The 22,216-nt window shown below is 41.3% G+C and overlaps 1 protein-coding gene and 1 long non-coding RNA gene across 3 annotated transcripts; one reads left to right on the forward strand and one right to left on the reverse strand.

Annotated features, from left to right (window-relative positions):
• The first annotated feature begins 587 nt into the window (after positions 1-587).
• BAG1 (BAG cochaperone 1) lies at positions 588-18,886 on the forward strand. 2 transcript variants are annotated; one of them, XR_013390501.1, is made up of 8 exons: positions 588-726; positions 2,093-2,221; positions 3,556-3,638; positions 5,361-5,474; positions 5,769-5,876; positions 9,838-9,880; positions 15,272-15,334; positions 16,385-16,460. XR_013390501.1 is itself a non-coding variant. In XM_028703735.2 (7 exons), exons 1-7 carry the CDS (start codon positions 669-671, stop codon positions 16,472-16,474), a joined length of 645 nt encoding a protein of 214 aa, XP_028559568.2. In that variant the 5' UTR covers positions 589-668; the 3' UTR covers positions 16,475-18,886. The 2 variants fall into 2 exon arrangements, 1 of the variants encoding a protein (XP_028559568.2); XM_028703735.2 differs by lacking the exon at positions 9,838-9,880 and having other exon boundaries at positions 589-726; positions 16,385-18,886.
• LOC114582588 (uncharacterized) lies at positions 15,561-22,215 on the reverse strand. The gene is made up of 3 exons (XR_003703484.2): positions 22,058-22,215; positions 19,946-20,184; positions 15,561-18,387 (listed from the first exon to the last, which is right to left on the reverse strand). It is a non-coding gene; the product is annotated as an uncharacterized LOC114582588 (long non-coding RNA).
• Position 22,216: the final 1 nt, after the last annotated feature.

Here is a 22,216-nt window from a genome sequence, read left to right on the forward strand (position 1 = left end):
GAGACAAGGGGGGGGGACACGGCCTTTTCTGTGGTGGCTCCTCCTGGTGGACTGCTCTTCCCCGGGAGGCTCGCCTGGTGCCTTGGCTACATCTTAGGCCCAAGGTGAACACATTCCTCTCCCCCCAGGCCTGCAGCCATTGAACAGTCTGGCCTTTTCAATGGGGTGGGGAAGAGTGCTGTGGTGATTTCTTGTAATTGCTTTATTGGGGTGTTTTTTTAAATTATACCATATGAATTAAATTTTTAATGTTGCACACCGCCCTGTGATCTTGGTAAGAAGAGCAGTATATACATTGAATTAATAATACTGTAAAGGATGCTTGAAAAATAGTTTCCCATCCACCCCAAACGTTTCTTAGCTGATCTTATTTTTAATCAGGACAACCGCCTTCGGCCCCTGTAAGGGGGGGGCGGTATAAGAATAAAAACAAGACAATAAATAATAATAGGGAATAATAATAAATGATGATAAGATAATAATAATAATTAAAAGTAGGTAAATGAATAAGCCAGCCAGCCAGCGGCGTCTACCCCGTCCTCTGGGTCTGGGGGCCGGAGGCGCGCCTCTCTCGTCGGGCTCCGCCTGCTCCTCCTCCTTCCCCGGCCGGCAGTTTCCGGCGCCGGAGGGCGGCACTCGGCGTAGGCTCCGTGAGGGCGAAGCGGGGCATGGCGGTGCCCGGCGGCGGCGGCGGGGGCTCGGCCCTGACGGTGACCGTCACCTACGGTGAGAGCGCGGCCGGCCGGGGCGGGGGCGAGGCCGGGGCTTCGGGCCTAGCGGAGCCTCTCTCCGCCGCGGCGGGCGGGCTAGAGGGAGCCCGGAGGCGAGCGGGGCTCGGCGCGGGGAAGGGGCGGCCTCCCCGGCAGCCGCTCCCTCCCCGTGGATGTCGCCCCGCTGAGGGAAGGAGATGAGAGAGGGGGCGGAGGGGGGTGGGCGGCACACGCAGACTGGCCCCCCCACAGACGCCTTCGCGCCCACATCCATCCACCCGTCCCCCCGTGCAGATGTGCATTCATGCATCCATCCATCCCTGCATTCATGCATCCCTACATCCATCCGTGCATTTGTACGTGTGCTTTCCTCCATACACACATTGCATTGCTTGACCCCATTCCTGAAACCCAGGAGGTTCCAAGGCTAGAGTGCCTCAGAGCATGTGGGGATGTGCACAGTATTAGGAACCTAGGAGAAGAAGAACCGGCTCTTGCCAGTTTCTGTGATGTCACAATCTCCTTTGGCAGCCAGAGGTGTCATAGCTCCTCTGCTGTGATGTCAGTGGGGCCTGGACAGCTGGGCAACGGATGACTCGGAGAGACTGTAAAGAGACTGAATTTTACCCCCGCAATGAGCTCAGCAGGGTGACCCTAGCAAGCTGTTCTTGCCCTCTTCCCAAAATCTGTGTAAAGAAAGGGGTGGGGAGAGGATATTGAACTGAAGTTTTTTTGGAAGTGCCACTGAAATTATATACAAATGGCTCAAGACATTCAAAGTCATTCTCTTGTATTATCAGCCACTATATACACATGTTTTTTACTAGGAGTAAGGTCAGTAAGAGAAGCTCTGCAGCACAATCTGATAAATGTGGGTAATGCAAGCTGGCTGTTCAGTGAATTCAGGGATGAGAAGCACCTTCATGGCTCTACTGGGGTCAGGAATAAAGACTGGCCAGTGGATAACAGTCTTTGAGGGATGCAGGCAGAGACCCCAATGTGGGTTGAGAGGCCTTTGGGTTCACACCAGCCTTCTTTGTTGCGGCTGATGGGGTTGTAGTTCAAAGGCACCAGGATGGCAAAGGCTGAGCCCCTGGGAGTGTACGCTAGGGGCCGTATTCAACTAAGTCATCATACTCAGAATAGGCCCACTGAAATCAATGGACTTAAAGTTAGCCACACCCATTTATTTCAATGGGCCTACTCTGAGTATGATTATGGTTGAACCTTTCATGTGTGAAGCTTTACCCCATTGCTCTATCTCCATGTTAGGTAAACTTTATTTCTTAAATACTTGCTTGAAAGACTGTAGTTTGCAGCACGTATGGGCTGAGCTAAACCCAGTTTGTAATCTGAGTATATTTTCATTATGGTATTTTCAGGTAGTGAAAAACACAGCCTTCAGGTTGCTTCTCAAGAAGAAGGCAGTCAGCCAACAGTACGTGATATGGCTCTCTTAATTGAACAAGTAACTGGAGTTCCAATTTCTTTTCAGAAACTGATATATAAAGGTAAGTAACCTTTTATATTTGCAGCACAATCCTATGCATGGCGACTCAGAATTAGGCTCCACTGAGTTCAATGGGGCTTACTCTCGTGTGTATAGGATTACATGCAAAATATCAGTTAGAACTGGTCTTAAATAACCATATACAATTGGGTGAGGATTTATTTTTGCTGAATAGCTATGCTAATTTCATCTCTTTTTAAAAATTGATTCATCCAGAGAACAGATCATGAATCAGTTAAAACTACAAAGTGAGTTTTATTTATCACATACTGAAGTACATGCATGTATAGTGAGAGAGAACAATTAATCACCAATATTCATTCTTCTGTTTTTCTTACTAATATATTTGCCCAGGCACTGTGTATTTGCGTCAAGCTTACACAACTTTTGGCTCATCAACCTGAACATAGCCTACTAGGCATGTATGATATTTGGCACACCTCCCCTCTTTTACAGTTTCATGCATTACACAGGAGATATGAGAGGCTTGTTGAGCCCATGATAAAGAGCTATAACGGATGGTGGGCTCTGTTCACATTAATGGGTTACAGTGTGCTGGGTCAGTTTTAATGTTTCAAATTTATTGTAGTGCATGTAGTTTGAAAAAGGAACATGAATGGTATTACTGCTACACTAATTTCCGGGATTCTCGTAACCATTTTAAGGTATTAGGAACCTATGAGAGAAGAATAACTGGCTCTTGCCAATTGTTGAATTTTATTTTATTTTATTTTATTAAACTGAGTATCAAAGTAACGCTAAAAACCTTAACAGATGATTTCATTTGTCTTCTGTTTCTGTTTTGTTTTGAAAAAGTTTTGTTTTGTGCTTTCCTTTTAAAGAGAACTAAGCTGGATATTTTATCCAATAAATAGGCCCTCTTAAAAATTATGTTTAATGAGTACAGCCTGTTCCAGTATAAGCAGCTGATGCTCTGTGATGTCACAATATACTTTGGCAGTCTGAGGTGTCATAGCTCCTCTGCTGTGATGTCAGTAGGTGCTTGGACAGCTGGGCAACTGGCTCAGAGAGACCACAAAGACCTTCGAATGTGAATTTTGAAATCTATGAACAACTGTTGTTATGTCATTAAGGTGTGCCATAGGCTTCCAAGTGATACCTTGTATCAATATTCCAAGTGATACCTTGTATCAACGGAGCATTTGTGGAGCCTTTTATGTTAATCAGGTGATGCTTTCAGCTTTATGCTGGTATAGGTGTATAAAAGGTATGCAAGTTGTTCCATATTTGTAAATGAACATAAAACTGACTCTTCATTTTGTTTGCTGAAGTTTCCCAAAATAAATTTGTAGGTTTCTTTGTTTTTCCTCCTAGGAAAATCCCTGAAAGAAATGGAACAGCCTTTGGCAACATTTGGAGTTAAAAACGGTTGTAAAGTCATGCTGATTGGAAAAAGGGTAACTTTCATTTTATGAAGGCTGTCTCTCTCTCCCTCCTCCCTCCCTCCCTCCACACACACAAACACACATGGATGAACATGTATCGTTGTGCTTCCTAATATGAGAAGTAATATTTCCCCCCCTTGGTATTCAATAAGACATTTGGTCACTTGCTATTTCTTCTCAAGCGCAGAGCACTTTCTCCTTGCTCTCCAGTAAGGAAAACTGACCATGCTTTTGTTTCCCCGTTTTTCCACTTTTGGAGGGGGTAGTTTTATCCGATCCCTGGCTTGGATCCACTATTTGCACTGCTGCACAGCCTCTTGCACAAGCATGAGCAGACGATGTCTCTCCATGCAGCACTGCAATGTGTTACAGCAGGGTGTCAAACTCAAATTCATCGGGGGCCGCATCAGCAGTTTGGTCACCCTCAAAGGGCCGGTTGTATCTGTAGGAATGCATGTAAAGTGGAGGTTTCCTGTGTAGAACGGCCGGCGCCACTAGAGGGCAGACGTTCTCTGGCTTGTAGGCTGCCGCGCATGCGCTGAAGAGGCGGCTTTCTTGTGTCAAAAAAAAAGAAAGACGAGAATAAAAGGTGAAGGCTGGCGGCCGGCGGCGGCTACACGGGCCACATGACGAGGTCTGGCGGGCCGGATTCGGCCCGCGGACCTTGTGTTTGACACCCATGTGTTACAGGATGAGAGGTGGTAAATAAGGAAGGCTGCAGCACATAAACCCTAGTGGATCACAAAAAGATTTTGAAAAGGAGCTTGCACAAGCAGATGAACTTCTCTAGATTTAGTGTCAGTTATCCTGCAATACTCCTCCACTAATTTAGAAGCAGCTCTTCCACTCAAGCCCCTGATTTTAGTGGGACTTAGTGCCTAACTTGCTGTGGATTCTTTCCCCTTTTTCTAATGTCTTTTCTGCCTTCTGTCCTCTCTGTTCTTCCCATGTTGCTCTTCTTTTGTTCTGTTTATCTTAAAATGTATTATTTTGCCTTTAAAAAAATCGTTCACAGGGCAGTATGCAAAACATCTTCAAATAATGGAGCATTAATTAACCAATAACCTTGTTTTACTGTACTTGTTCCTACCCAATAAACTCTCTGTTCTCTACTGAAATTTTTATGTGCCTTGCATATCTGTGACAATCCTTACTTCCCTCTCAAACAGAACTGGAAGGAACCCAAATCATCTAGATTGGGGTGGGGAACCTGTGCCCCTTGATGTTGTTAGAGTACAACTCATATCATATTTGAACATTGGCCAGGCTGGCTGGAGCTGATTGAGTCCAGCAACATCTGGGGGACCACATGTTCTTTACCCCTGATCTAAATAAACTTGCTTTTTGAAAAGGAACCCCTCCTTTTCCTAACGACGCAATTTAAAATACATTCATCTTCCAAAATCTTAACTGTAGCTGTATGTTACTGCTTTGGATACTGTTTTCTTTTGCCGAAGAACATAAAATAATAACTTCTAGGTACATATTAGTATTTGCCAACAGCAGTAACCATCTTTACTTGGTTGCACATCCATTGAAATAGTGAGTCTATTGATTTAAAAACAACAACCAACAACACGAAGAAAATTGATAACTGTTAGAAGTAGAGAGAAGCGAGGGTGCTGAATGGAGTAATAGCAAGCTTCTAAATCTTTGTTTATGTATGCTAGAATAAATGTATCGTAAATGTTAGGATTGATGTAAACCTGTGCCATCTTGTTCTAAATTACCCAGAATAGTCCAGAAGAAGAGACTGAATTAAAGAAATTGAAAGATTTGGAGAAATCTGTGGAACAAATAGCAAAAAAAATAGAAGATGTTAATAAAGAGCTTGGAGGTATTCAAAAAGTAAGTTGATTTCTTATTTCAATAGTTTACCTAGCGTTATAATTTTTAATTGTTGATACTATATTTCCTAATTTAAATGAATTTACCTCAAAAGATCGGTCACCTATCTTGATATTTATTCCTCTTCTAGAAAAATGCTCTAGCTATTTCTTGACTCCTCTTTTAATGCTTCAAAATAATAAAGGGTGTATAATAGTATTTTGATAAACAACATGATAAATTATATTATCTAGATAAGATGTCTTCAGGTATGCTATGAATAATTTTTTATGAGAAATTACAATTTCCATACAGGGATTTCTAGCAAAGAATCTTCAAACTGAAGCTCTTAACCAGTTGGACAAGCGGATCAAGGGAACTGCTGAACAGTTTATGAAGATTCTGGAACAAATTGATGCCATTGTGAGTAAAGAATTATAGCAATAAGTTGTTGATCTCTGAAAGAACGTTTAGTTGTACTTTTAAGTAATATTGGCTTCAGAATAGTAGGCTTTCCTAGTCACTTAGTAGACACCAAATTAATGGCTTTTTAGGGCTTTTTTATGAACCTGTTGTTTCCCCACTGTTAAATAAGTATCTGTTACACTGCCCATTTTCTGTAACACAAGAACAATAGTTCCATATACACATTTTGCATAAGGCATTCTATTATCATTTATCAAATTATTCACTGTATTCAGTTTACTAAGGCTCCCACTCCAGAAAAGCAATACAGCCGTCTCCCCACTCACGCAGGGGTTTGTGCATAAGTGAAATCACATCAAGTGGGGAGCACCTTCTCAAAAGCCTCTAAATGCCTGTTTTCTCCTACTCTCCAGCTCTCCACACAACTCTCTCTCTCTTCAACTAGTTGAAGTTCTGGGGCCGGCTGGAGGACACGTGGGACAGCAGTGGCTGCTACACTGCCCCATATGTCAGCTGTTAGGTGGGGAGGCTGAGCAGCCTAAACAAAGCCCCACTGCACCTCAGGTCTCTTTGGGGCTTCCTCTGCCCTCACTGACGTCCTCTTCAGGCTCTGGAGAGGGCCTCCTTACGAGGCATGAGGACTCTCTAGCTCTCTCCCACCATTTCCTTGTATGATTCTATTTATTTATTTTCTGGCGCTGCACATATGCACAGTTGTGCGCGAGTAGAACACCCGTAAGTGGGGGTAAGCCTGTATACATACAGTTGCCCTCATGCATCAGAGGCATTTTGAACAGCAGTTTCCCTTTCCACTAACTGGGAAGATGGTACCAGAACTCTGGAAAGGAGGCAGGAATAAGCGCCTTTCAAAGCTGTGTAGATGAGCTGCTAGTGTTCTAAAGAAAAATAGCTTTCTCGCACATTTGGAACTTCTCATGTACTCCTCCAGACTAGCGCCCCAAACTTACAAATTCAAATGCAATTTGTCCTCATAGAAGCAGAACATTTTCTTCTACATATGTTTAACGTTTTGCTCACAAATGGCAGAAAAGACAAAGAAAGGTGAATCCTGTTTTTATTTATTTATTTTTAAAAAAAACCTTTTTAAAAGTTGGAAGGACCATTTCATGCACAGTGATTTCCCCACACCAATATTGCTTCTCTGTAGGAAAGTATTTGCATTGTGTTTATCGTAACATCACAATTGGCAGAATGTGTCTGTTTCACCAAAGGTATACATGATAGAAGTCTGCAGTGCATCACAGCTTCTTACCATGTACACATGCAGCAAAATAGGTACATAACATGTTCCTCATGAGTGTATCTGCTCTTTCTTGCACAGAAATAATAACTGAGTCTTAAGCTGTTAGATTATAATGTGAGAGGTTTTCTTCTGCTAGGCTTGTGGGATTCTGGGTCCATTTGAAGTACAGTCTATTACACTGGCTCGGGCTTCAATAGCTTTAAGAGAACTAGGTTTTTGTCAATGTATTGTAGGTTAGGAAGACTAATACATAGCGAGGTTCAATATCCATCTGTAACTACAAAATCAGATTGAGGTTTTCATTTATTACAGTATGCATGCTAAATATTAGCTCTTTTTGTCCACAAAGAAATTGGGAGATACTTTCCTTTAACTACTTATTTTTTACAAAACATTTGTAAAATGTTCCTAGACAGCTTACAAGTACAGTGGTACCTCTAGATACAAACGGGATCCGTTCCGGAGCCCCGTTCGCATCTAGAGGTAAACGTATCTAGCGACGGTACGTCTGTGCATGCACGTGTTGCTTTTCGCCGCTTCTGCGCATGACGTCATTTTGAGCGTCTGCGCATGCGCAAGCAGCAAAACCCGGAAGTAACACGCTCTGTTACTTCCGGGTTGCCGCGGAGCGCAACTCGAACATGCTCAACTTGAAGCAAATTTAACCCGAGGTATGACTGTAGATCAAATGTTTAAATGCCAAAACTTCCATTCCTTTTATCATTTCTTAGAATACATATTTTAGAACCTTATTTATAGGTTGCAAATCATTCATTCCTTTAGGTATTCAGCTAATTTTTATTCAGAGTAGACCCACTGCAATCAAGGGATCTTAGTCTTATACATTAATTTCAGTGGGTCTTCACTGAATAAAAATTATCTGAATACCACACTGAAAGTCCTGATTAATTACATTCTAGCTCCAACAGAGCTAGGAGAATGAGATCAAACACTTTTGTGTTAATAGCCAGTCATTGTGTTCCTCATTTATACTTGAAGAACTTGTTTAAACATGCATTAGTAACTTTAGAAAAATGAACTGATGTGCTTATGCAACTTCATTAGCTACACTTTGCAGATACGAGGGGGTGTCTGTAAGACTGCTAAAATAAAGATGCACCTTTAAATAATTAGATAACTGGTTTTTGTAAGCTTTTCAAACTATTTTGGAGATGAAAATACTAGTTTTGTAACCTTTAAAAACCTATTTTCTCTTTCAAATATTGGACTAATTTATGTTCTGACCATTGAATAACTAAACCTAGAGATGTTATAAATTTATTACTTAGTTAACTAAATAGCCATTCTTCTTTTTTCTTCTAAAAGAGCCCAGCGCAGCAAACATCAAAATATTAAAAAAGAATAAAAACATCTTTGAGATATTGTAAAGCTAATTAGGAACCAGCTAAAAAACATTTCAAAGCACTTACAGCATCTAAAATCTTTAAGAGAGGGTAATGTGGGTTTTCCATAAAATTTTGAACTGGAAAATCTCTGAAAAAGTTACACTGCTCAACTGAAAGGGGTGTGAGTTAGTATTTTTATTTGACTTACATTGGTTTAAAAAAAGGCCTTTAAAAAGTAATTCTGATTTTACATGCTGTGTAAAATCTGAAAGGTTTTTCCAGTAGCCTAAAGTAGTTGAAGTATTTGCTTAATCTGTACTCGGTGCAATTCAAAAAGATCAAATTCTTCACTTGGAAATGATTTTTTTTGGAATGTTTTAAGAGGACATAGACCTTGGGGGTTGCATAATGTAGTGTTTACCATAATAATTAATAATGCAGAGTTGTATGGAAGGGCACAAACTGGAAGATGCAATTGAAGTCCAAACAGATGAACCCATCCCAACATTTTAATATTTCATTATCACTAATGTAGCAGTCCTCTTTGTCACTACAATAGTTCTGTGATGTAGGCTAGTTATTCCCACTGTAAGATGGAGAACTGAGATCGACTTGCCTACAAACCATCCAGGGAGCCAGGTCTGAGTTAAAAAAGGATTGCAATCTGGTCCAAGTCCAAAATATCTGTTGGACTACACTGGCCAATATGGATCATAAGAAGGTTCTACAACAACTATGTGAGATACAGCTTGATACAGATCAGGGAGAAATTGCCTTCCCACCCCTAAAAAAAGCAGTGATCATAAAATTATAATTATAAAAGCAACAATATCCAGAAAATAAAAGGCAACAGGGACAGCACACTGAGAATAGATAACACATTCAAGAATGCCTTACTGAAAAATTCATTAGAATAATAATGTTGTTAATTGAAGCCTGAAGATAAAGCGATCCGGCCTGATTTCTCAAGGCAGAGGCTAGTTTCATAGCTTGGCCACAACCACCAAGATGCACCTCTGATGGTAGTGGGATGCAGAACCTCCTCTGGAGACTGAAGTGTGCAGACAGGTTCATATGGGTAGAGGGAGGTTCTTTAGATATCAAAGTCCCAAACCAGCTCTGAATTGAAACAGCCCATCTGAAAACATTCTAAATGAATAATGAACCTGGCTCCCTCTGCAAGATGTTGCTATCACCAAGCCCTTAAATTGCAGTTGGTGACAGGGTCTTACACAAGTACCCCAAGCATTAAATTATCTTGATTGATGAACTTTATTTTAATTGAATATTCAAATGTTATTGTAACTCAAGGTGTATTGCTAACTTCACCTCTTAAAACCTTGAATAGTTGGACAACGTATTCCTGGAGAGGAGACGTAAGCTGACTTAAGGTAAAAAGGAAAGATGGTGAGATCTGATTTGAATGTTACTGTAATGTTTTTCTCACACCACCAACTCAGAGTTGGTGACGTTAAGATCTGTTTGGTGCTGTGATCCTGTGTTTGCCAGTTGCCTAGTGAATATGAGCTTTCAAAACACAGTCTTGGGGATCTTGTTGAGTGTTCACAACCAGGGCTATTTCTGAGCGGATTCCTTAAGTAACTGATGTGAAGCCTGTAGTTATGACAAAATTACAAATGTCATGTTCCAATCATATATATTATCTATATAGAAGAGGCGTAAGGTGCCCTTCAAATATTCTTGGACCAGCTCTTATCAGCTCCTGTAAGCATAGCCAATGGTCAGGGAGTTTCTTTATTAATTGAATTTATATCCCACCCTTCCTTCGTGAGGAGCCCAGAGTTGTAGTCTGACAACACTCAGTGGGCCACAGGTTCCCCATCCGTGGTTCAGTACTGACATGACAATTTGTTTCTCCCTATCATTGTTAACAAGTTTCCCTTGGTTCCCTGTAATGCACTTTTGAATTATCTATGACAATTGAGTGAGCTTCTTGTATTACTTTGGAAATTCTTAATTGCATTTTCCTCTTGCTCGGCACAGTGTTCCCTGCAAAATGCAGGCCTTCCTCTTACAGAAGGTAAATTGTGTTTTAGAACTCTCCACTGAGGGAAACGTTTAACCTAACTAACACAGTCCCTATTTTCGGAATAGAATAAACTTGCCATAACACCATTTAGGTGGTTGGTTCAGAGGATACTTCTTGTCTGATGTATTGGTGGCTAAGAGTATGAGCCAGGAAATCACTGGTTCAAGTCTAGCCTCAGTCACAAAGTCACCAGGTGTCTCAGCTGTAGCCTCCATCAGCAGTATGGGATGATAGTACTCTAGGACGTTGTATTGAGCACTCGAGAATCCTTGCTTGATATTTATCTATTTTATTTAAGGGCTGTATAACCTGCCTTTCAACAGGCTCCCAGGGTCTCTTACAAAAAGTTAGAATTACAGTGGCTGATATTCAATGTTCATTATACTCACAGTAGACTCATTGAAATTAGTGGACTTTCCATTTCAGTGTGCCTGTTCTTAGTATGTTTTAACATTAAATATCACCCAAAAAATTTAAAACAACCACTTTGAAATAAACACAGTATGAAAGAGCATTGTTATTTAAGTAATCTTTGTGCCCAAATACATTTGTGCAGTCAGTAGATTTTTCACCATATCAGTCTAATTTGGCAGACTGAGGTGTCCTCTGAACCATTTTGTTCCACTGGGATAATACATCAATCCTTCTCCAAGTTCATAATTTTATGTCTCTTGCTTATCAATAGTATCTACCGTATATATACTGTGCACTAATAATTCTGCGCCAAGATAATTCTCATAATTCTGTGCCAAGAAATCTGGGACCTGTATATATTTTAATATTTTTTAATACCTTGTTTTTCATAATTCTGCTTTTTCCAGTTATGTGGTAGGTTAAGAACTATGCTTGCCCGTGATGCCTTGTGCCGACAGCTAAAAATCCATCCCAGTCCATCCTCTGATTTAGGTTTCAAAGTGTGGAGGTCACTTTCTCCATTCTTCACAACATTGGAGGCTAGCAGTATTTAGCGGGGAAGGACAGCTGATAATTTAATACCTGGTGAAAATTTTCAAGTTGGTCAGGCATAATTGTAAAATATACATATATATATATATATATATATATATATATATATATATATATATGCAGGTTTTGGTGTCCTCGGGTATCTTCCCGTGTAAAAGTTGGGGTGTCTAGGCGACGTTTCGACGAGGTCTCACTCGTCATCTTCAGGCTGGTGCTTTCGGCTTCTTGTTACTGGAACAGAGCAGGATCTCAGTGTTTGAGTTCCTATAAATACTGTTGAGGAGGTGTGGCCTCCAATGTTCTGGGCAGAGAGGAGGTTCCCAGGCTAGTGTGCCTTTTCTTCTTTTGTTCCTTAATTGCTTGAGGGATATCTTGAGTGATTTCTTGAGTGATATCCTGAGTACCACTTAGGTGGGTCATTAGGTGTGGATTAGTTGCTGAAGCCTTTGTGTCTTGACCTCTTGAACTTTGTGAAGAGTTTTTCTGAGAAGATGGGTGTACTACATTTAGTTGTGCTCTGGCTTGGCTTCGTGTATAGGGGCGAGCTGTGGTTTTGTGGCCTGTGCCAGCCAGATCTGTGTAGGGATTGCAGGGGGGTGCAGCATCCGGAGGTGCCACCATGGTTTGGCTACTGGATGGTGTCTGTAATTTATCTGTGGAGAGGGTCTGGGTTTGGGTCTGGTGTGGTTGATTGGTGATGGCGTTCTGTGTGCCTCTGGATCTGGTGTCAGTTTTTGTGGGGAGGGCTAATTTCCAGATGTCTGGCAAGCGGGATGTGTCGTCACGCTTGTTCATGTTGTGAGGGTGTTTCTCTATCTCGATGGCTTCCATGATTATTCTCTTGTGGTGATGTTCCATGTTAGAGAGCAATTTGGAATCTGCAAAATTAATTTCGTGTCCTGTTTCTTTCATGTGTTGGAGGAGAGAGGAAGTTTTTTCTTCTTTTTTGACGGCATTCTTGTGTTCTGCGATACGTGCATTTATTCGTCTGTTTGTTTGTCCAATGTACGTGGCTGGGCAGACTTTGCAGGGTATTTCATAGACCCCTTGGTTTTCCAACTGGATTTTATCCTTGGGGTTTCTGAGGATATTGGCTATTTTTTGGTTGGCGCAAAAGGCTGTTTTGATATTGTGTTTATGGAGGATTTTGCTAATTTTATCTGTAGTGCCCTTGATATAAGGAAGGAGGGCCATGCCATTGTTTTCTTCTGTGTCTTGGTTTTTGGGGGGTGTTTCTTTTTGGATTAGCTTCGTAACCCTGTTTTGCTGGTATCCATTGGCAATTAACACATTTGAGAGATTCTGTAACTCAGTTGTCAAGTGGTCTTTGTCACCACTTGACAACTGAGAAACACCCCCCAAAAACCAAAAAAAGAAACACCCCCCAAAAACCAAGACACAGAAGAAAACAATGGCATGGCCCTCCTTCCTTATATCAAGGGCACTACAGATAAAATTAGCAAAATCCTCCATAAACACAATATCAAAACAGCCTTTTGCGCCAACCAAAAAATAGCCAATATCCTCAGAAACCCCAAGGATAAAATCCAGTTGGAAAACCAAGGGGTCTATGAAATACCCTGCAAAGTCTGCCCAGCCACGTACATTGGACAAACAAACAGACGAATAAATGCACGTATCGCAGAACACAAGAATGCCGTCAAAAAAGAAGAAAAAACTTCCTCTCTCCTCCAACACATGAAAGAAACAGGACACGAAATTAATTTTGCAGATTCCAAATTGCTCTCTAACATGGAACATCACCACAAGAGAATAATCATGGAAGCCATCGAGATAGAGAAACACCCTCACAACATGAACAAGCGTGACGACACATCCCGCTTGCCAGACATCTGGAAATTAGCCCTCCCCACAAAAACTGACACCAGATCCAGAGGCACACAGAACGCCATCACCAATCAACCACACCAGACCCAAACCCAGACCCTCTCCACAGATAAATTACAGACACCATCCAGTAGCCAAACCATGGTGGCACCTCCGGATGCTGCACCCCCCTGCAATCCCTACACAGATCTGGCTGGCACAGGCCACAAAACCACAGCTCGCCCCTATACACGAAGCCAAGCCAGAGCACAACTAAATGTAGTACACCCATCTTCTCAGAAAAACTCTTCACAAAGTTCAAGAGGTCAAGACACAAAGGCTTCAGCAACTAATCCACACCTAATGACCCACCTAAGTGGTACTCAGGATATCACTCAAGAAATCACTCAAGATATCCCTCAAGCAATTAAGGAACAAAAGAAGAAAAGGCACACTAGCCTGGGAACCTCCTCTCTGCCCAGAACATTGGAGGCCACACCTCCTCAACAGTATTTATAGGAACTCAAACACTGAGATCCTGCTCTGTTCCAGTAACAAGAAGCCGAAAGCACCAGCCTGAAGATGACGAGTGAGACCTCGTCGAAACGTCGCCTAGACACCCCAACTTTTACACGGGAAGATACCCGAGGACACCAAAACCTGCATTCCTGTACCCGTGAAAATCTACGAAAGCAAATATATATATATATATATATATATAGGCGACCGTTGTTGAAAACCTGTGTAGTATAGATTTTAAATCTCAAATGAAAGGTCAATATTTCATCCATATTTGTTCATTCTGAAAAGTTGTTATTTAAAAAGAAACTCTCTGTGGAGATCACTGTGATGTGTCTGCAGCATGATTTCTATAATTAGCTAACATTTCTGGGCCCATAATTGGGCCTAAGCAAAACTAAGGTGACACTAGTGTCAGCTTATATTCAAAAGAATCCTGTGTTTAGAGTTAAATGGTTATGGAAGTAGCATTCAAAATTAGCTTGTAAATGACAAGGAGGACATTTTTTGCATTTGAAATATATAGATTCAGGAGAGAAAGAATTAACACAAGACTATCCAGGGTGCAATGAACACAATTTGGATGTGTAATAAATGGGTTGGATAGTTTTAGGGTCCGCCTACAGAATAAATTCAGGAGAAGGCACACTCCTCTGTCAAGTTTAACCAAGAGCCTCACATGTGGACCTGAATTCCACTTTCATAGCACTTTGTGTTGCTTGATGAGGGACTTGTGTGAAGAAGAACTTGGCATTCTGGTTTTTTGTTTGTCTGTTCTTTTGAAGGCTAGGTGGTGGCAGCTTCCAGTGGAAATGTTAAGAGCTCTAGTATCTATTGTAACTGAGTCTTTCATTTTGGTAAGCCTGCTTTGCAGATGCTATAACTGTTCAAATGGCCTAGGATTGCACATAACTTGTGAGAAGACACACAAAGTCATATCTATCTGCTCTGCAGTAATTTATGGCAGAAGTGGGGAACGGGATCCAGCCGGCAGACCAGATCATCATCCTCCCAACAGGCCAACTTTGACAGGTGGACAGTGCTACCCACTTGTCAATTTCCTGACACCACAGTGGAATCATGTGTCCATTTTTGACCACTGCAAAGCATTTTGCCAGTGCCACAATCAGCTGGTTATCAAAACTTGTGAAGGCAGATGTATGGCACAGCGCATGACCTAATTTCGGGTTCTTGCGAAGCCCCTTGCACATCACTTTGTAGGTATGGTCAGTGCTGCTGTGTCACCTACATGGACTGAGTATCTAATGAATTTAGATTATATAGGTGATTGGTTCTGTTTAGGCTGTCATTAGAATTGTGCATATACCTACTGAGGTACCAATTGCAAAAACTATATTTGGACAAACAACTTTATATATTGCTTTTATAATTAGACACCGTCCATTTTGTTTTGCCACAGACTCTCCCAGAAAACTTCAGTGACTGTAAACAGAAAAAGAAGGGGCTAGTGAAAAAAGTTCAGGTAAGTCCTGTACCAAGTGTAACTGTGTTCATCTGATTAGGAAGTGGAACTTCCACGTCTCTTGAAAAATCACGTGGCCTCTGTTAAAATCTCAAAAACAAAACTCCAAACTTTCAATCATTTGATATGCATATAGACAATCTCATTAAGAAACAGAGAAATAATTTTAAAAAGCAAATAAGTGTATACATGTTTGTGTCAAGAAGTGAAGAAAAAACAAGCATCGTCCTAGCTATGTGTTTATTACCATTTGTATTGGTTATATTTCCCATGCAGGACCTTGGAATTGCATTTTAAATTTCAGAAAATATAAACAAAATAGTAGTCCAGAATAGCATGCAGTTTGACAAAAGCACCTAGAAGTCACATTGCTCATCAGTCTCATGCTCTCTCTCACTCCTCAGAGGAGCATTCAGTAGTTGAACACCTGGTCATCTATTTTTTTTTTCTTGCAGACTTTCTTGCAGATAGCAAACATTTATATTTGAATAGCTGAATGGCAACAATTTCATGGATTCCCAGTGTTAATCTACTGGTTCCTAAGTAGTCAAACTATTGCTTGCAAACTGGGAGTGAGCCTTGGGAATGCATGTGTTCCCTTTCTGGTGTGTCTTAACCCCTCCTGTTCCTTTAACTGTGGTTTTGCATTACATTTGCACCATTGCCTAATTTTGGTAAACACTAATCATGCTCCCTCTCAGCTGTGATTTACAAGCCCACTATCAGTTTGGACTCTTGGTCAAGATGGAAACCATGATTTTCAGATGTAAAGCTATGGTTAAGAAGAACAGGAAGGGAGGGTTCAATTCAGATTAAAGAGGGTAAAGAAAGCTAGAGGGAGGGAGCACCCATTCCTTAGGCTGGCTTCCAAATCGCAAACTGGTTATTGCTACACCAGATCTTAGGTATGTTTTAATAGAAAGAGTTACTTGTGCCTATAACTCATAAGCTAAGTTGTTCTTGTTGTCTTTCCTATATAAAAAAAATACTATGCTTGGTTTTTAGATACCCTATTGCATTAAGCCTCATTGTCCTTAATTTTGCTTTTAGGGTTTCCTTGCACAGTGTGATACAGTGGAAGGCAGTATTGGTCAAGAAATTGATAAACTGCAGTTGAAGAACATGGCCCTGGCAGAATGAGGCATTATTTTAAGCAACTAGGAGAAATAATTGCTCTGTGAGCAAGAAGAAGAGTTTGCTCTTGATTTTGGAGCACCTGTTTAGTATTCAAAATTTTATTTTAAGCAGAGTCCAGTAATCCTGTTGCATGTTGACCATTGCTTACTGGTTGTCACGTGTTCTGCTTAGATGTAAAGCTCTTCTTTCCAAAAAATAATACAACACATTCTGCTGTTTTTCTTGACTATATTTCAAAACATGCCTTTGTGTGATCATCTTTGTTTCAGCTAAACTACATGTTGCTTTCCTTCATTAATCGTTCAGAGCAACTACTGTAACTATGATGCTGTTAAGTAAAATTGTATGTGTTCTCAGATGTAGGAAAGATTTAACCACCTGAGGTTTTATCTGTCTTACTTTCAGGATGCCTAAATTTGAATGTACTGTAAGATGTATTGTGCTTTTAACTAGTGGCTGAACATCGATAAGGTCCTTGATGGTCATTTTTACATATTTGTGATATATTGTGTATATGTTCTGTGTTCTCTTTGGGTAGTGGAGGACATTCTGGAGCAGGAAATTCCCATCAGACTTCCTGTCTCCTACGGTGGGGTTAGTCACATGAATGATGAATGTGGCACAACAGCCTCACAAGAGTTTGGCCTACGCCAGCTACTTGGTTAGCCGCATGCTTCTGTTGTGAAGCCTGCTGAGCAAAACATTGATTCCCCTGTGCAGCAGCTCCCACCCCACCTATCCCAGAGTCTCTCCTCCATACAGCTAGCAAAGGCATGGAAATTCACCAAAACCAAATCCTGAGGAGAATTATGGGTCCTGTAGTGCCTAGGTGCTTCACTTGCCTAGGCTGGTGAGGATAATGTGTACAGTTTTACACATAGCTACCCTTAGGAAGTCTCAGCAACATGCAGGCAAGCAGCTTGGCATGTGTGCCTGGTCAGTGCGGGGAGGAAGCAACATAAGCAGCAACTGCTCAGGATGACCCCCTCCGCTCTCTGATGGTATCCATTGGAAAGGTTGTGGTGTGGGGGGTCCATTCTAATGCCCTCCAGCTGCTGGGCACCACAGGGGTCCACACCTTGACCACAAAGTGCACAACCCTGCAAAAATTCAGTTAGATTGCTGGTGATTGCTTTCCTGCTGCATTAAGATGACAGGCGGTGCTTTTCTCAAGATTGCATGCTGCTGAATCAGGCTAAGCTAAGCAGCAGCAGTGGGCTGAGAACATTGGTGTAAGCAAAAAGTGGCAAGCTGTCTCACCTGCTTCTCACCCACCCCTCTGTAAGGAGAAGAGGAAGCCCTTTCCATAGTGTAAACTGGTGTTAGAACCTATTACAAGCAAGGAGGAGGGAGAGCTCTCTGGGAAGAAGCCCAGAGAACCAGAGTCTACGTCTCCCTCTTTATTTGCCCCAGAGAATTTCCAAGCCCTGTTGCTCAAAGCAGTTATGAAGCCTAGAGGCGGCAAGTAGATGTTTGCAAGCGAGGGGAAGCCTGTGAAGGAATTTATAATCCTAGCTGGAACTCTGTGAATCTCAAATGAAAGGAAGAGGAGTGGGATTCCCCCACCCCTTTTAGCAAATCAACTCAGGAATGATCATATTATACTACCTATCCAAGAACTGTCCGGAGACCTTTCCTTCCAAGAAAGGAAAAGGGTTGCAAGGGACTGAACAAATGAATTTGCCCTCTGCAGATTCCATGAGGCTTCTGCCATCTGTAATTTCCTCAGCAGCTTACTCTTCTTTTCACCAAGGCCTTAAATGTGGACGTACAAGTTCTTTCAGTTCTCCACCAGAGCAATGGACTGAGTTGTCTTACTCAGATGCAAGTTTCAGCTCAGAAAGTTGGTCAGTAGTCTAGGCTTCAACTAAATTCAGAGTAGCCACCCGCCCCCCTTGCTGCCACTTGAGGAAAATCTTAAAGATATAAAAACAAAAGATTAAAGGTTGTGCCTTCTACAGTACTTCAGTCTTACAACATCTTACTCAAATTAAAGTGGCCAAAGAGGGGGTGGCATTAGCAGCAGCAGTGTTCTCCAGTCACAAAGTGTTGGTCAGACTCCTGGGGTCGGGGGCAATAGCAAATGGCAGGCTGTCACCAAAGGGAAAAGGATGTTGACAAAATTCTATCTGGTATAAGACTAGCATATTCCAGAGACTATCGGGTAAGGAAATGGTAAACAACATATGTGCTTGATTTCCCCTCCCTTCCCCCTGGTTTGCTGGAGCTTCCTTCTCTCAGGAAAGTATACCTGCTGCTAGCTGTTATCTCATTTAATGAACATCAGGGTGATAGAAGCAGTACCATCCAAAGAGAACTTCTTTGGCATTTTATATATTTTACAATGCGAAAAAATATGGAAACTGGAGAGCCATTCTGGATCTCAAAACTCTTGAATAAACATCTAAATTGTAAGTGGAAACTTTTGAGATCTGTCACACACACACTAAAAGCAAACAACTTTCTGGTCTCCACAAAGGCCAACTCCACATGCCTGTTCTCCCATGTTCCTATGGCTTCAAAACACATTTTTGAAACAAAGCTGTGCTTCAGCCTTGCCTCCACCCAGAGACTGTTCACCAAGATCATGGTGTCAGTTGCAGCAAACCTCTGACTCCAACACCTGGAAGATACTATCAGATCTTAAGAATGTGGGGACTGTGGGACAAGTGTGCAGTGTCTCCAAAGCCATGGTTTCCTTATAAAGAAGAAAAAAGTTGCTTCCTACAGTGAAGTGCTTGTCATACCTGAGAAGTCATCTTCAGCACTATTCAGTATAAATTGTTCCTGTTAGGTAGAAAAGGAGGGAGACACGACTCTGATCCATGAGACTAGGTTATCTCCTGTCCTAGTGTTTTGTCATTATTTTTTATAAAAAGATTTTCCAGCAAGTTTTTAATTTCCCTACTTGGGGTTTTTGTTTCCTTTAGGCTTGTGTCTATGCTGTTTGTTAGTCATAATGTTTTACTGTGCATTTGAAAGAACAGTTCTGGTTTACTTCAATCGGTGCCAATATGCTAAATGTTTTTATACCTTTAGCTGCTTTGGGAATCTCCAACTGGGGAGGAAAAGCAGGTTACAAATATGAATAAAATGTCAGCCTAAGAATTGTACTCTTGCTACCAGGAGTTGCTAGAACACTCGTGTCAACCAATTAGGTGCACCAGGAAGAAACACTACTAATGCAAGTAGTCCACTGTCTTTCTCTATGGGAGGTGGAGCACATGGGGGAATATATTTAAATACAGGGAAACCTGCCCCCTCCAACCCACCTTATCACAGACTTCTTTTGAAACTCCCTCTGTTTCAGTGTCCAGGGCTGCTATATGAGGAAACCAGTCAAACCAATTCCTGCAGAATTAGTAACAGTTCTTTGGAGACACAGCAGAAATTAAATGGCAGGATTCTGCAACAACATTGAAAGTAACACTATAGGCAAAAAAAAGTTATGACTCGTCATACCAAATCACAAACCTGGAAAAAAGAAGTTGTGAATGCTAGGATGCTGAGCTGGAGAGATTGTGGCCCAGGTCTCAACTCAATGAAAGGTATGGCTGTGTCCACAGCCTGGTGGTGGTGGTGGTGGGGGGAATAATGTAGCTGCAGCAGATACCTGTGAGCCTTTTTGTCTGAAGACTGCGCTCTACATGAGCAGAACACAGGGTTCTGTGGCTCTTGTAGGGTTAATGAGGATGTATGTGAAACTCCTCAACCTATTCAAAGAACAAAAACAACTGATAAGAAATTGTTATTGCTAAACTCAGTGGTACCTTTCAGTAAACATGCCTGGGATAAGGCAACTAATTAGCCGGCTCTTAATTAACAAAATGTGTATATATACCACTTGATTGTAAGAAAATCTCAATGCAGTTTACAAAAATATAAAACATTAACATGATCAATTTAAAAAGTTAAAAAATTACTGTATATAAAAACGTTCCAAGGTATTATTAAAGCCAACAGTAGCTAAAAAGAAATAAAACACACGGGTGGAACTTTGTGTTAAACCACAGAGCCTAGGACTTGCCGATCAGAAGGTCGGCGGTTCAAATCCCCGCGATGGGGCGAGCTCCCATTGCTCGGTCCCTGCTCCTACCAACCTAGCAGTTCAAAAGCACCTCAAAGTGCAAGTAGATAAATAGGTACCGCTCCGGTGGGAAGGTAAACGGCGTTTCCGTGCGCAGCTCTGGTTCGCCAGAAGCGGCTTAGTCATGCTGGCCACATGACCAGAAGCTGTACACCAGCTCCCTCAGCCAATAAAGCGAGATGAGCACTGCAATCCCAGAGTCGGTCACAACTGGACCTAACGGTCAGGGGTCCCTTTACCCTTTTCCTTTTGTTTTAAGTGATCATATGAATGTATCCAAAGAAGAGAAAAGTTTGGAAGCCTGCAAAGTTTCTTTGAGCACTCAAGATTTTCTTTCCTGGGAGAAAATTTCTTTTGAAAATCTGTGAAGATTACACGTTCTAAAACTATAGCCAGCTTCATGTTTGCTTTGGTAGCACATATACTAGTGATGCCTTTTCAAAACAAAACAAAACAAAAAACAACTGTTTCGGTCTATTGTATGTATTGCACTTTAACTGACATATTTCTCTTTAAATATGTAGTGTTGTTCATCACGGGGGGGGGGGGGGGCGATCATTGGGCCAACCTTTCCCCTGGTATATATACTGTATTTAAAAAACTATGCAATATCATACCATACTATATGCAGGAGGCAGGCTTCAGCTATTCCTTGTACTGAAAGTACTCTGAAAAAAATCTGGTCTATACTGCAATCAGATGAGGTCTTTATTTATTTATTAAATTTGTATTAGGTTGTGACAATAAGTAGGGAAAAAACATTATATGTCAAACATTCTCATCCAAAAAAAAAAAGTGAAAAGGGTAGAATAAAAACAAGGAAAGGACATATGAAGAGGGAGAGACACAACATAATGAAGAAACTTTATAATACCATGAATTATTTAAAAGGAAAAATGTTCATCATTTACTTTGTTGTTCCAAAAATGTAGAAACAAGGGCGCACCTCTTAATAAATCTGGTTTTCTTGATCATTAACTCTTGCATTTTTCTCGCATGCAAGTTTAACCATTAAGTTACCGGTAGTTTGTGAAGCTTTCCTTAAGCAATCAGTTATGGTGAGGGGAATATTTATTTTTCTTAGTGGCCATGCAGTTGTTTTTGCTGCCATTAGCAGCGCAGTCATCAGCTGTAAATGATCATTAATGATTTCAGAATGAGTTGTTTCAGAGTTTCTTGAGAGATCAATAATTCCAGACCATAAACCCAAACCCAGCTTCAGGGCCTGTCCATGCATCGCCAGGGCTGCCAGGAGACGTTCATTATTATTCAGTTCATTTCTATACTGCTTTATTTATTTTAAAAACCCTCAAAAGAGATTTACAACCTACATTAAAACATCAAATAAAGCAATCTAGAATGAAAGACAAACAAAATTTACCATTCAAAGCAACAAAGTAGGAAACTAAAATATGATTTTTTTAAGCTAACCAAAAAATGATTCAAAAAGAAACACCACTAAAGGAGGTCAAATACAAAATGTGCATTTAAAACAGTACCATTAACAAGAGAATATTACCACACGCCCAAGACTTCTCTCTAACATGATTTCCGGGGAGCGTCTCAAAAGGGGCGGCCGAAGGAACAAGGAAGTCCCGCCTCCAGTCACTCAACCGGCTGCTCCGCTTCTTCCGGCCTCCATGGCGGTTGCTAAGGAG

The sequence above is a fragment of the Podarcis muralis genome, chromosome 13, assembly GCF_964188315.1.
Source record: "Podarcis muralis chromosome 13, rPodMur119.hap1.1, whole genome shotgun sequence".
Classification (NCBI taxonomy): domain Eukaryota; kingdom Metazoa; phylum Chordata; class Lepidosauria; order Squamata; family Lacertidae; genus Podarcis; species Podarcis muralis.